This window comes from Calonectris borealis, chromosome 3, assembly GCF_964195595.1.
Source record: "Calonectris borealis chromosome 3, bCalBor7.hap1.2, whole genome shotgun sequence".
In the NCBI taxonomy this organism is placed as follows: Eukaryota; Metazoa; Chordata; class Aves; order Procellariiformes; family Procellariidae; genus Calonectris; species Calonectris borealis.
The window spans coordinates 102,623,828-102,636,311 of NC_134314.1; the positions used below are offsets into that span (position 1 = coordinate 102,623,828).

The 12,484-nt window shown below is 38.3% G+C and overlaps 1 protein-coding gene across 1 annotated transcript in view; it reads left to right on the top strand.

Annotated features, from left to right (window-relative positions):
• The window catches only part of HHAT (hedgehog acyltransferase), a 167,031-nt gene that overhangs the window by 29,919 nt on the left and 124,628 nt on the right, over positions 1–12,484 (top strand). The window contains exon 9 of the mRNA XM_075146994.1: positions 9,026–9,061. Coding sequence (XP_075003095.1) covers positions 9,026–9,061 — 36 coding nt within the window. The remainder of the gene's footprint in view (positions 1–9,025; positions 9,062–12,484) is intronic.

The window sequence follows — 12,484 nt, forward strand, 5'->3', positions numbered from 1 at the left end:
TGAAAGACGCTTTAGTTCTGGTGTGGTTAGTCATTCTCTCACTGATAGAGACAAAAGATTTAACTGCCTTTAATGTCAGCCAAATTAGTGCATGCTACAGTTCTTATTTACTGTACAGCTCAATTTCCTGGTTATCTTAAAACTTTAAAAGGCTCCTTAAATCTCCTCAGTAGAGAAAAAAAAAATCTAATGTCTCTTTGGAGTGTAAAAAGAGGCAACAATGAAGCACCCTAATTCTTCTTGGGTCTCAATTGCATAATTACTGGAAACTTATTTGCATAGTGACTGCTTTGTTACTGTAATTTGAAATTGCTGGGCTTTTTTAACAAATAAGCTAAGCCCACCTATTGCTGATCACCTGTGAAGCCCATTCTTCACAGTATTTGACATGAGCTCTGCATAGATACAAACTGTTGCTGCTGCTCACATTTGGCAAACAGCACTCTGCCTGCTCACAACCACTGTAGAAAATGAGTAATGGCTATTAATAAACTTCATTGTTCTGTTTGCAGTAAGGATAGGGATCTCTTAGTAATTGGACAATCACACTGCATTGCAAGAATCTTACTTGAGGAAAGCTGGAGCAGAACTTGGGAGTTTGCCACTAATGGGCATTAGGTTTCATCCACTCTCCATGAGCTACCACAGGCTTTTGAAGAATTGGGGAAGGCATAAAATTAAAGTAATATTTCTTCGGAATTGTTCTAGGAGAGATTAACAGAATACAAATGAAATTTGCTCTTCTTAAGAAAGTGTCTGCTGAACTGTATCACCAAGATCCAATGTGATGGATACGTGAGAAACAGAAGTAATTTCTTGTCTTAAAGCCTCCTAAGTAGGCAGACCTGTGTGTAATCCTACATTAACACTGGCAATGACTGATGCCTGCTTAAAGTTCTGCTTGTTTTTCTGGCCAGGAGATTGTGGGGGTGGGGGGAAGTCGCTGCCTAGAATCATTAAAACTTTCCTTAGGCTTTCTAATATAATGCAAGTTGTGTGTTTAAATTGAAATGAAACAACAAAACGTATTAGATCATGGATCCAATTTGTAGGCTGGAGGCCATTAGCAGTTTGTGAAGTCTTTTTATGTGGTCCATAAAAGAACTTTCTCCTTGCAGCTATCTTAATGTAGATTATTTTTGCTATGCAGGTCTCCAGCCTGAGCTCCCAGCTAATTACTGAAACTCCACAGATAAAGCTTTGGGACTTAGTGATATTTTCTACTTGGAGGTGAAGGTGTCTGTAACAAAATGTGTACCAAAGTTGAACTGTATCCTGCATTATACAGGCTGTCCAGAGTCAGTCCAGGTATTTCTGCTTCCATTGAAATCGGTGGGGGTTTGCTGCTGGTTTTGACTGGGTCAGGGTTTCACTGTGGATTTCCACCATTCTCATAGATACAGGAAGCCTTAGCTTCTCCCTGTGATGCTATGCAGGAAATACTTTGCAAGTAAAATGTTTAGGGTTTGCTCTGTTCAACCTTAAAGTAATCACATATTTACAAAGTACTCTTTTTGTGAAATAAGGTGAATATTTACGCATCAGCTGTATTGGTGCTGAAGATATCTACAGCACTGAGCAGGAACTCCAGGTGGAGGCATCCGGCACAGGCTGAACGCAGTGGCAGCTTTGGTTATTCTAATAATGGAGGAAACCAAAAGGCAACTTGGTACTGTTGAATCATTCCAGGAAGAAACAGAACAGAAATTCAAAGTGCTTTATCTAAGCATGAAGTGTTAAAATTCCAGTATGTCCTTAAGCAAGTGTCAGAGAATATGATAAAGATATCTTCATGTATATACAAGTCCTGCTTATTATTACTGTAACAAGGAATTGCTTGTCAAAGACATGATATAAAAGCATTTGACAGTCTTCACATTTTTTCTTTCAAATAACAGATTTTTCTTTTTTACTCTTAGCTGCATTTTTACATTGGGATGAAAGAAAGCTGCTACTACTAGTTTGCTGCATTGCAGATGGTGTAAAATTTAAAATCAAAGCTCACAAACAAAAGACAGTCCACTGAAGCTTGAGATCTAGGCTTAAGCAGGTTCTTAAGATTTTGATGTTTAAAAGAACGTTGAATTCATTTAAACAGGAATTTTCTCATTGGGTTGAGCCAGGGTTTGCTTCATTGTATGTTGCATGGTAAGAACAGAGGTGTTTTGGTTTTGCATAGGAAATTATAGGATTTGTTATTGTTTATCTTGAAGGAATGCCAAAAGAACTCCATATATGTATTTGTTCCTGATTCCAATACCATATCAGTGGGCAGATTGTAAAATCTCTGGGGGTGGAATTCACCAAGTGTCTTGCACTAATTGAAAGGCTGAAGTGAAAAATGAGAGCTCCAAGATCATACTTGTATGTGGCTAAAGAGTCCCCAGAAAATGTTGCAGTGTGACTTTCCGTGCTCAGTGTCCAAAAGTATATTCCATAGTTTGGGTAATAGATAAATCCAAATGGGTTGTTGGATTGGATTGGATCTCATTTTTCATCATGCATCTTCCCATCTTCATTTTAAAAACTAACAACACTAAACAGTCTGGGCTTTTTAGATGAGTATTTTTAGTTTGCTTGCTATATTTATTTCTATTGTAAAGTATCTTCTGTGCCAATTTACTCATTGTTTTTCTATTTTAAGTTGTGCATCTGCTTTCTAAATAGTGTATCCTAGCATGATGGCAGTTATATTATTTAGGAAGAAGTGTGCTGATTGTCACTGAAGAGACAAGCTTTGCTATGAAGGTGTAGGTTTCAAGTAAACTTGCAGAAAACAGTATGTCTGAATCCATACAAGCTATAGACAGGCAAAAGTGTCTTTTAAAAATATGGATGGCTTTCCCAGATCTTCATTTAATAATGAAGATGACTCAATTGGTAGGAGTCACTATTTGAAAAATACTTATTCTACTTGGTAGGCCTACCCCCTCTAGGGGATTTGCTTTAGCAAAGTTTTATAGTTCATTGAGACATTAAATGATAGCACTTAAAAAACCTGCACATAGACTTTGCTATCTGCTTTCCCTGTAGTAATCTTATTCTTCAGACAAGACTCTAAAACATGTTTCAGAGTTAGGTTGCACACTTGTAATTATTTGTAGTTTGGAAGCTTTCATCTTTGAGGGATTGCCAGCTGGGGAGGTTGCCACAGGCAGCATTGGAAGAAAGATGACCAGAAATAGGAGGATCCAGAAAAGTAGTTTAGAACTGCTAAATGGTGGGGCATCTGTCAGGGGAATTCTTACAGCATCCCTGCTGTAAGGTGTTGCTTGAGAAAGAGGGACAATGAAGCAACTTAAGAGCATTGTGTCAGTGAAAGCAGCTGACATTCAATGACCTCTCAGTCTCCAGTGCAAAATGTTCTGGTGTGGGAGAGACTTAGTCAGCAGCTCACAGGCAAAATGCCAGATTTATTTGCAAAGACTACTAATGGAAGTTCTGGTCTTGCAAACACTGTTCTATGGTTAAATAGGATGGGCTACTCTGAGGATATATGAATGAGTTAGACTTTCTAATGTCAAGTTTAACCACGTTTGTAAAAGGAAGGGCCGAGAACCGTTGTTGAAACATTGCAGCAACTACAATGCTTCTTTTAAAAGATGGTGAATAGGGTAGAGAGTGCTGAAGCTATAATAAATAACCCACTTGTTGGATTTCATCACCACCATAAATGGCAACTAGTCTAACTGATTTGAAGAGATTTAAGTGCAATTATTATATTGTTTGCTCCAGTGAAATGTGGGGTAGTGCTGCTGCTTGAACTCCTTTCTGCTTATAGAAATTATACCGTTCCTTTCTGCATTCAAAAGTGTTCATGTTCCAGCGGCCACATGACTGTTTTTAAGGTGTCTGCGATATTTTTGTCTACAGTGCAATACAGTCTCTGAGCACACAGTATCACCTTTACCTGTCTCCATCTGTGTTACTGATTTTGAACTCTTTACAAATGGCCAACTATCTACCTAGATCTACTCCCCTGAAGGTAGGGCCCAAAGTTAGAATCATGCCACTATCTGCTTTTCAGTGTGGTGATGTACCGTGGGCATTTTTGCTGAAGTGCATGGTTAGCCAAATGCTTCCCAGGTTATGCTACACGTTGCATGATTTGTTGTGCTTTGTTTCCAGGAATAGCGTGCAGCCTAGCAGTCCTGGGGAGGAACTGACAGAAAACAAAGCTGTACCGGTTTCTCTTCAGCACATGGTTTAAAAATATGAATATACAAAATCAGGGTTTGGCAACTCAAATTATTGCAATTAGTTTCATAAAAAATGGTTCTAGTAATGAGCTTAACTTTAAATTGATTCATAGGATCCTGGCACGTGCTTGGCACTTGGTTTCTTTAATGCTGTAAATCATTGGGAATGAGGTCTTGCAATCAAACCGTGTTGAGATGGGGGTCCTTTAGCCATCATACCGGAATTGTGAATTGTGGTCTCTAACATAGCTAATGAGTAGCGGTTTTCATCTAGGTAGGTGTGGGGTCAGGTCCTTAAATAACATAGGCTGGCATAACTTCATTGAATTTACAAGTTGTGTACTAAAGGCTCACACAACTCCTCTGTTGAGGAACCAGAGTTTAGACCTCAGTTAAGGGAAGGCACAGCTTTGTGGAAAGTGGGTCCATAAACAATCCATTAGATGACATGGGCTTATAAAGAGTGCTGACCAGGGTGGGCATTTGGATGGTGATGCTCAGGAAACAAGAGTCTGTCACTGCGTGTCAAGCGATAGCTCCAGTGGGAGCCACCCTGCCTGCTGACCTGTGCTGAGCTCAGGGCATGCGGCCAGGAAGGCGTGAGCCAGCTCCTAGGAGAAGGTTCTGACTGGTTTTTGATCCTGATTTATATCAGTATGCGCCAGCCTGCAATAGGCAGATACAGTTGAAGAACCATGCACTACAGCACTCTTAAGTGGCAAGTGACGGGCACAGGATTTCAAAATACCGTCCAACTATAAGGAAATTGGACATATGAAAATCTCAGAGTGAGTCCAAAGTACCGATGACACAAGGGGGATGACTGGCTTCTCTGATACCCTGATTGCAGCATGAACAGAAACTTGTCACAGTTTTGCTCATTTGACTTTCAGATATGTATATATGCCTTTTTGCATCCCGGGGACAAAAAGAGGGTTTTTGTACTTTTTTTTTTTTCTGTGAATCATCAGGATTACAATTTCAGTGTGTGTGCTATTGCTACTGACCGTGGTTCATACCAGCATGTTTCTGCCTTTTCATATGTTTTCTGTATAAGAGGACTCTTCCCCACCTCCCCACCCCTGCCATCAACTTTGTGCTGAGTGCAAATTTGGAGGCAGCTTGTTGCATTATGCATTTAGGTTTCAAAGCAGAAACTGCACGTCTGTGAAATAATTTTGAAAATGTACCTTGAGGAGGGAGATGTATGCTTGCAGGCAGATATTTCAAAGATTATATTTTGGAAAAGGTCCTTGTTGGTTTAGTGTACATATATTGTTGGTCACCAATTTCTAGTTGATGTACTGGGAAAAGATGAATTTGATTAGGAAGGATTATATGTATAATCTTTTGTTGAAATGTATCAGAAACGGGAACTTTCATTTTTAACAAAAGCATTAAAGTTGCGTACTGTGATTCAAAACTGCCCTTCAGAGGAACAGAATTAGAGACTTTTTTATAACGAAAATAGCTATCAAATTGTCTGCAATGAGTAACATGATTATGAAATGGAGGTGAAATATATCTCCCCTTTATTGTTCCACTGACTAGTCAAGATTTTGCTCTGTTCAAAGACTACCATTACTATTTTGATAAACTAGGTTTTACCCATTATTTCTCAAAGTTAAAATACTATATTGCTACTGACACTTGAGCAGTATAGAGAATTTAACTGGCAAATAACTTTTCACTCGTATTGCTGTGGATATCCTTTCCCTTGTTATTTTATATTTTAATTAAAACCTTTATTTCAGAAAATTGTACTCGTTATAGATTTCAAAAAGCACTTGTGAAACGTTTAAGTAACTGAGGCACCCTAAATTGCAAGGGCTACCAGATAAATCCTGTATTTAGCAGAGAAGCTCAGGATTGACCAAGCTTTATGAAGTTGATTATAAATTATATTGCAATATCAAGTGTGCTTTATAGGCAGTAGATAATCATGTCAATGTGCATGTGGCAGGTGTAATTCTGAGTTAATTGTGGGGGGCACCCTGTCATGCCTGATAGGTAGATTCCTGTGATGTTGAAGGGATCACTAAGAAATTTTTAATACAAATGCAGTGTGATTACTTGTTCTCTTTTTTCATTTAATGAAGTTGCTTATTCCACCCCCAAGTTTCAGTCTGAACACTGCAAACACAAACCCTCTTTACCCCGTGTTAACTTTTCTGTCTGAGAATGGAGGGATTATTTACATCTACCAGATCTGTTTCCACTGCTACTTCACTGTATTTTCACTTCACTTGTAGACTTAAATGCAGTATGTATTTAAATATAAACAAGCAGTATGGTTGAAAGTGTCTGTGGTAGTGTTTTGTCAAAACCAGCCTCCCATAATCCTAGCTTTTCAGTATTTTTTCCTTGCCCAATGTCTCTATTCATTACCTTAGGTGCTTAAAAGTGCATGTACCCAATATCCATAGCCTTAAGTAATGCAACTGTTTCTCCCATTTGCAGTTTGAAATTGTTCGGCCTTGTTCTTGCTTTTGGAACTAATCCATGGTACTGTCCATGATACTGTCTTTAAGATCTAGGTGCACACTCAGATGCTGCTGTATATTCTCATAATTCTGTTGGTCATAGTGTAGTTACATCTTTAAATGACTGCCTACACTGCTGAGAATTCAGGATCTTAGGTAGTCAGTTGAAATGTATCAGTACAGCATCAAACTGAGGAATAATGGGGCCTCTATGCTGAGTTATAGCTAGTGAGGCTCTGATCTTTTTTCCTCCTTTTCATTTATTCTAATAAATCGGTTCTATGCATGTTCATTTTTAATACTTATTAAATATTTTGTGGAAATATTTTAATGGCTAAAGCCCATATGAAATAAAGTTATAAATCTCTTATTAACAGCAAGTGCGTTATGTTTCGGAAAGAGTGAAAAACGAGAGAAAAGATGGCACGTAAGTCCACGGCAAACTGTCTCATTTTCCCTCCCTGTCTGAACTCACTCTGCCTGAGCTTTGTCCACCTCAACCTCCTTCAGCTCTGATCATCTCAAGCTAGCAGGACCATTCAGTTTCTATGCTCGTTGTAGGCCAAGTCCTTTGAATTTTGGTTCAGTGTCAAAAGTGGTGATATTTTTATGCTCCACATCCCTGTCCACAAGAAGCTCAGTTGTTGTGTCCCTTCAGAGACAATAGCAGATTTCGTCATTGCCATCAGAGAATAGCTAGGAGAACTTGAAAAGATGAGCTTGTCTGAAGATGTGTAAGATGGCTGTTTAGCATACAGCTGTTCCCTGGAACTGTACAAGTTTCCTCTTCTCCCCATCCCAGCAGAAACATACTGAAGTGCTTGGTACTATGAAGAAAAGGTTTTCAGAGCTGTAAATACAGACTGTGGGCAGCTCTGATGCAGAAGGCTGTACCACACAGAATATATTAGCGAAGAGGGGGAACCAAATTACAGTATGTGTCCAGGCAGGAGGAATGCAGAAAGATAACTGGATACATTTCATGCAGTATAATTACACAATAATATAACAATAATGTAAAATGGGGAATGGTTTTAGGAAAGGAATGTGAAAATGTAAGGTTTAATGATGACCAACGTGCATGTTCCTGGCAGAACGTTTTTCCTGTTGCAAGGCAGCATTTAAGTGAGAAATTGGCTCCCCTCTTCTCTACCCTGCTGAACCAGTGGACTTTCCCTCCTTTAACTCCTGGAATTTCTGCAGCTCATTACCTATCTGCTGTTCTCAGGATGCTATTAACTATCTGATGATTTCTCTTGCTGCTTCAGGTAGAAGGCAGCACACTGCAAGCACTACTGTTAAATAGAACCATGTTGTACTCAAATATTCAATTAGGTTTTTTGGAACAGGATGCTCAAGAGTTTCGTGTATGCCAAAATGTTTTCTGTGTACAGAATGTAAGCCAATTTCAGAGCAAGTCCAGTACTGGAAGTAAGACATTTGTATTTTCCAATTGTGCTGTTATGCCCACAGTTAATCTGGGATTATATTAATAGTCCCATAAAACGGGCACATACTTCACATACTAAGTAAATGTCTCAAATCAGCAGATACCTTCCTGTAGTGTCAAGGATTTCCTAGTGCATCATTCATGAGCTTGTTTCTCCTGAGCTGGCTGAGGAATGGAAGAAACAGAAAAAGGAAAGAAACACTGGCACTAACTGCCAATATATGTTGTTAGTGCTGAAGTTTTCAGGCATGGTTCTTGTAATTTAGTATGAACTAACTTGTACGTGCTGTCAAAAGTCCTCAAAGTTATTTTCCTCACCAGATCTGAGCAGAACACACTTGCAAGGCCACTTCTTTGTATATTTTGTATATCTGTAGGAAACATAAGGGGGTTCTTTGATTATTCTGTATCATGGAGATGATTAACAGCCATCCCTTGCATTTTAGTGCAGTACAGAGCAAAAGAGGGAAAAGAAAGGATTCCACAGTAGTTTTGCATAGACGGTCTATGTACATGTGACAGGAAACATGCAGACTCACTGGTCATCAGGATGCTTAAAAAGTTATTTCCAGTAACAGGATATACATAATTTATGCTTTATGTGGGTTATACTACTCTGAATGTTACTGCTTTATTGGAGAAATACTCAAACAAGAAATTTGAGAGCTTTTTGACATGCATCTAAATCTTTTCATATGATGATCATCTTAAATTTCACATGTCATTACAGGAAGGAAATTGTGTATTACACTTCTGCTTCTGTTTTATCAATTCCAGTAACTTTATGTCTATCTTTGGTATTATTGATTGTTTTGAAATACAGTGTTTGTACAATATGCAACAGAGTAGTATTTTTTTAATAATTAAAATATGGTGAATCTTTTTTCTTACAGAAGTTTTGATGTTGGGCTACATTGCTTTCTGGTCAGGTAAGCTAATACTTACTTTGAATTGCAATTCCATATTAAAAAGCATTTCTGTTGTTATAAGTAGAGATGGCCATGTGAACTCAATGCTACTTGATATTTTCTATGGCAAGATCCTCTTTCGTCTTCCACTTATATATTACTTTAAGGAACTTTAACTATTTGGCTACCAGTGTCACTCTCTAAAGAACCTCTTCAGGTGTTCTTCAGGAAAACCTTGACTCAGTAAATTTCAATGGCAGTGTTCCACTCATTCCTGAGGAAATCTTAATTTTTCTTGTACTGAAGAAAAACTTCTAAAAAGTTTTTTCCACTGATAACTCAAGTAGTTTCATACCTTCTAATAAGGGCTTAAATTTTATAGAAAATCCTGACTGTGGAGGGGAGTTTTATTTTCTCAATAGAAAACTTGATTGATTCGATGCATGGGATGGACTATGTTCTGAGATGAATACGGAAAGTGGAATAATTGTTGTGTGTTTTGTTTGCTGACATTTAGAGGAATGCAGTGATTAAAGCAGGGCACTTCAACAAGAAAAGGGAGATTAATGCGTTTGAATGCTACACTGAGGAACTGGTTTTGCTGTTTAAAGTTCTTTTGTATGAGCAAAGTCACAGGTTCACTAAGAATGTGTTTGCATTCATTTTTAATAACGTATCTATCACTACTGATCTTTACAAAGAAGTGCGATGCGTACCATGAAAGGTGAAGTTTGCCACGGTCTTCAGGCCCTTAGAGAATTCATTCTATCGGTTATTTCATCCCACTAAAATGTTGCAATATCCATCTGTGAAGAACTTTACCTTGGAAGAATGAACCCAGTACGTGAGCCAGAGCATGCTGTTTGGGTCCCACCATAAGGATCAGGGGATGTGAGGCTTCCCTTGATTTGCCCTTGCTACTGAACTCATTATTTAGGCTACTTTGTCGTATTTCCTGGATAAAGACTCTGTTAAGCCTTCACACTCATGAGTCCTTGTGGCCTTAATGCAGAGATTTTTGGCACTGATTCCCAGCGCTCTAACAGGTTGATCGCTCCTGATTGCTTTTTGCTCTTCTGGTCACTCACTTGAAGCATGCATTTTCTAATGTTTTTGGAACGCTGCTAATTGCTCTTGACTGTATCTATTAAAAGAAGCATACAGCTCCAGATAGAATGATAAATGCCTAGAAGCATTTCTCTGCCTTAGGCTCAGCATCACTTATAAGTGTTCTTTTCACTTTTTCCTCTGAAGTATCTAAGATACCCCTTTGAGATTCAACTTCTCTAGATTATCAGCACCGTGGCTAAATCCAGGAAAAAATGGTAATTCTCTGTCCAAGGTCTGGGTGCCAATCTGACAATAGTACAAAGGATACATCTTAAAGGGAAGAATACTGGGTAGTATCCTATTGGACACCATACTTTTGTGGTTTAAACTGAGTACAAAAAACACAAAAGATATGAGATCACACAAAGCCTATGTCACAGGGAAATCAGGTTTGTTTTAAGGTTGCACAGGTAAACCCCCATCCTGACATGTTACAGTCTTTGAGCAGTAGGCTTTGTAACATTAGGGTTACTTTATGTATTTCTCTGCACGTAACATGACAGCTTTTAACAGACAGCTCTCTTCACTAAAGCCATGGTGTCAATATTGCTGAAGATGTGTGTATTTCAGTGTGTAGATACAGTTTTTAGACTACTGAATGTATTTAAGTTCTGGTGTCAGTTCTACAAAATTAGTTGCGTCTATATTTTGATCAGCAGATTTTTTTTTTTAAATAATTGTATAAGAAATGGAAATCATCGTATTAAGAAATGGTTTAAAAATATGCTACTGTTGTAAAGGGAATACAGTGCACAAGGTCTCCTGGGAATGCGGACAACTACTTAACCAGGAATAGAATCATGGTAAGTATTGATTTACTAAGTTTGAGCCCCTGGTAATGCTTCTGCCACAAAATATGCTTTCACTTGCGTCCTACAAAGAATGTGATAAGATATTATTCTCTTATACTGCATTGTTTTACGTCCTGTGGAGATGCAGTATTGGACTTGTATGCTCGTGCAACCCCTGGACCGCAAATAGCCATTGCATTTGAATGAGTTGAATGTCGTCTTTGTGTCATTTTTTTCAAAGCCTACTGTGGGTTCTGTGCAGTGTGGTGTTCTAACCTTAGCTTTAGTACTTCATTCTCAGTCTGTCACCTACCCCTGTTAACAACTTGGGGAGCCATCAGATACTTTCTCTGTAACTGTACTGCTAAGGAGGAAATATTGTTCCCTTCTGTTGTAGCAGTATGAGTTTTGCTTGGGTTTCCTTAACTAAAAAAAATTTTCCTTTGTTTAGTAGATGACTTTTGGACTAGGAAACAGAGGACTTGGTGTTACATCTCTGCTGTTCGTCTGCCATGTGGCTTTAGAAAGTTATTGTCTTTGTTTTTGTCTATTTAGACAGTCTCTACTCCCGAGAACTTGCAGATCTCCTCCTGTGTTCATGTAGTATCTGTTATAAATGGTCCTCTTCACAGTTTGGGTTTCTATGTGTGAAATAAAACCAGTGGTCGTGGGGGGAACCCAAACAAAAACCAGAGTTGCAGGAAGTGTTGAAAATCTATGAATTGATATTTGAAATGTTCAAGAGAGACTGTATTGTTTTAAATACGAGGACGCCACCCCGCAGTGGAACAGGGAACCCAGTATGACACTTTCAAATATAAAATGCAGGGCCAACAAAACTAAAACCAGTTCTGCTAAAAGGACAATCTGTGCCTAATTACTTATTAAAATGCTGATTGAAGGGACTAGGACTGTACATAGCCTGGCATACACAGTCAATGGCTTGCCCAAGTGAAGCATGACACAAGTATGACAGAGAATTACAGCTACACAGCTGCTTCTGTGTTCTTGGAAAAAAATAAATATAAAATTTCTGTCCATCCATCTGGCTGTGGCTTGAACTATGCTTCCGATATGGTTTTTAAGATAGCTCAGAAAGGTTTAAAAATCCCATCTTTTAAAATGTATTTGTTGTTGAAAAGTGTATATTATACTGAAATGGCTAATTACGTGGTGTTTACTGGCTTGAGCTGAACTGGATTGTAGGACTAGATTTCTAATCACTTTACTTGCATGCTGAAATATGGTGGCATCATGGAACTACTATTTGTGAAATTAAAGTGCAATTGAGTACATCAGGGTCTGGGCCTTGAACATTTGTTAGCTACATCATAGCGTTTGAAGTGGGGATCCTAGAAATTCACAGGGGAAGATCAGTAATTTCATGATGAAAACGGGTTTGATACTACCCATTAAAAATGTACTACCATACTTGGAAAGTCATTTGCCTACTGTTTTTATACAATGATATAAAAGAAAGTATTTGTTACTTCTTTTAAGATCAGCAAAATTATAAATCAATGTTATTTAAATCACACAAGTA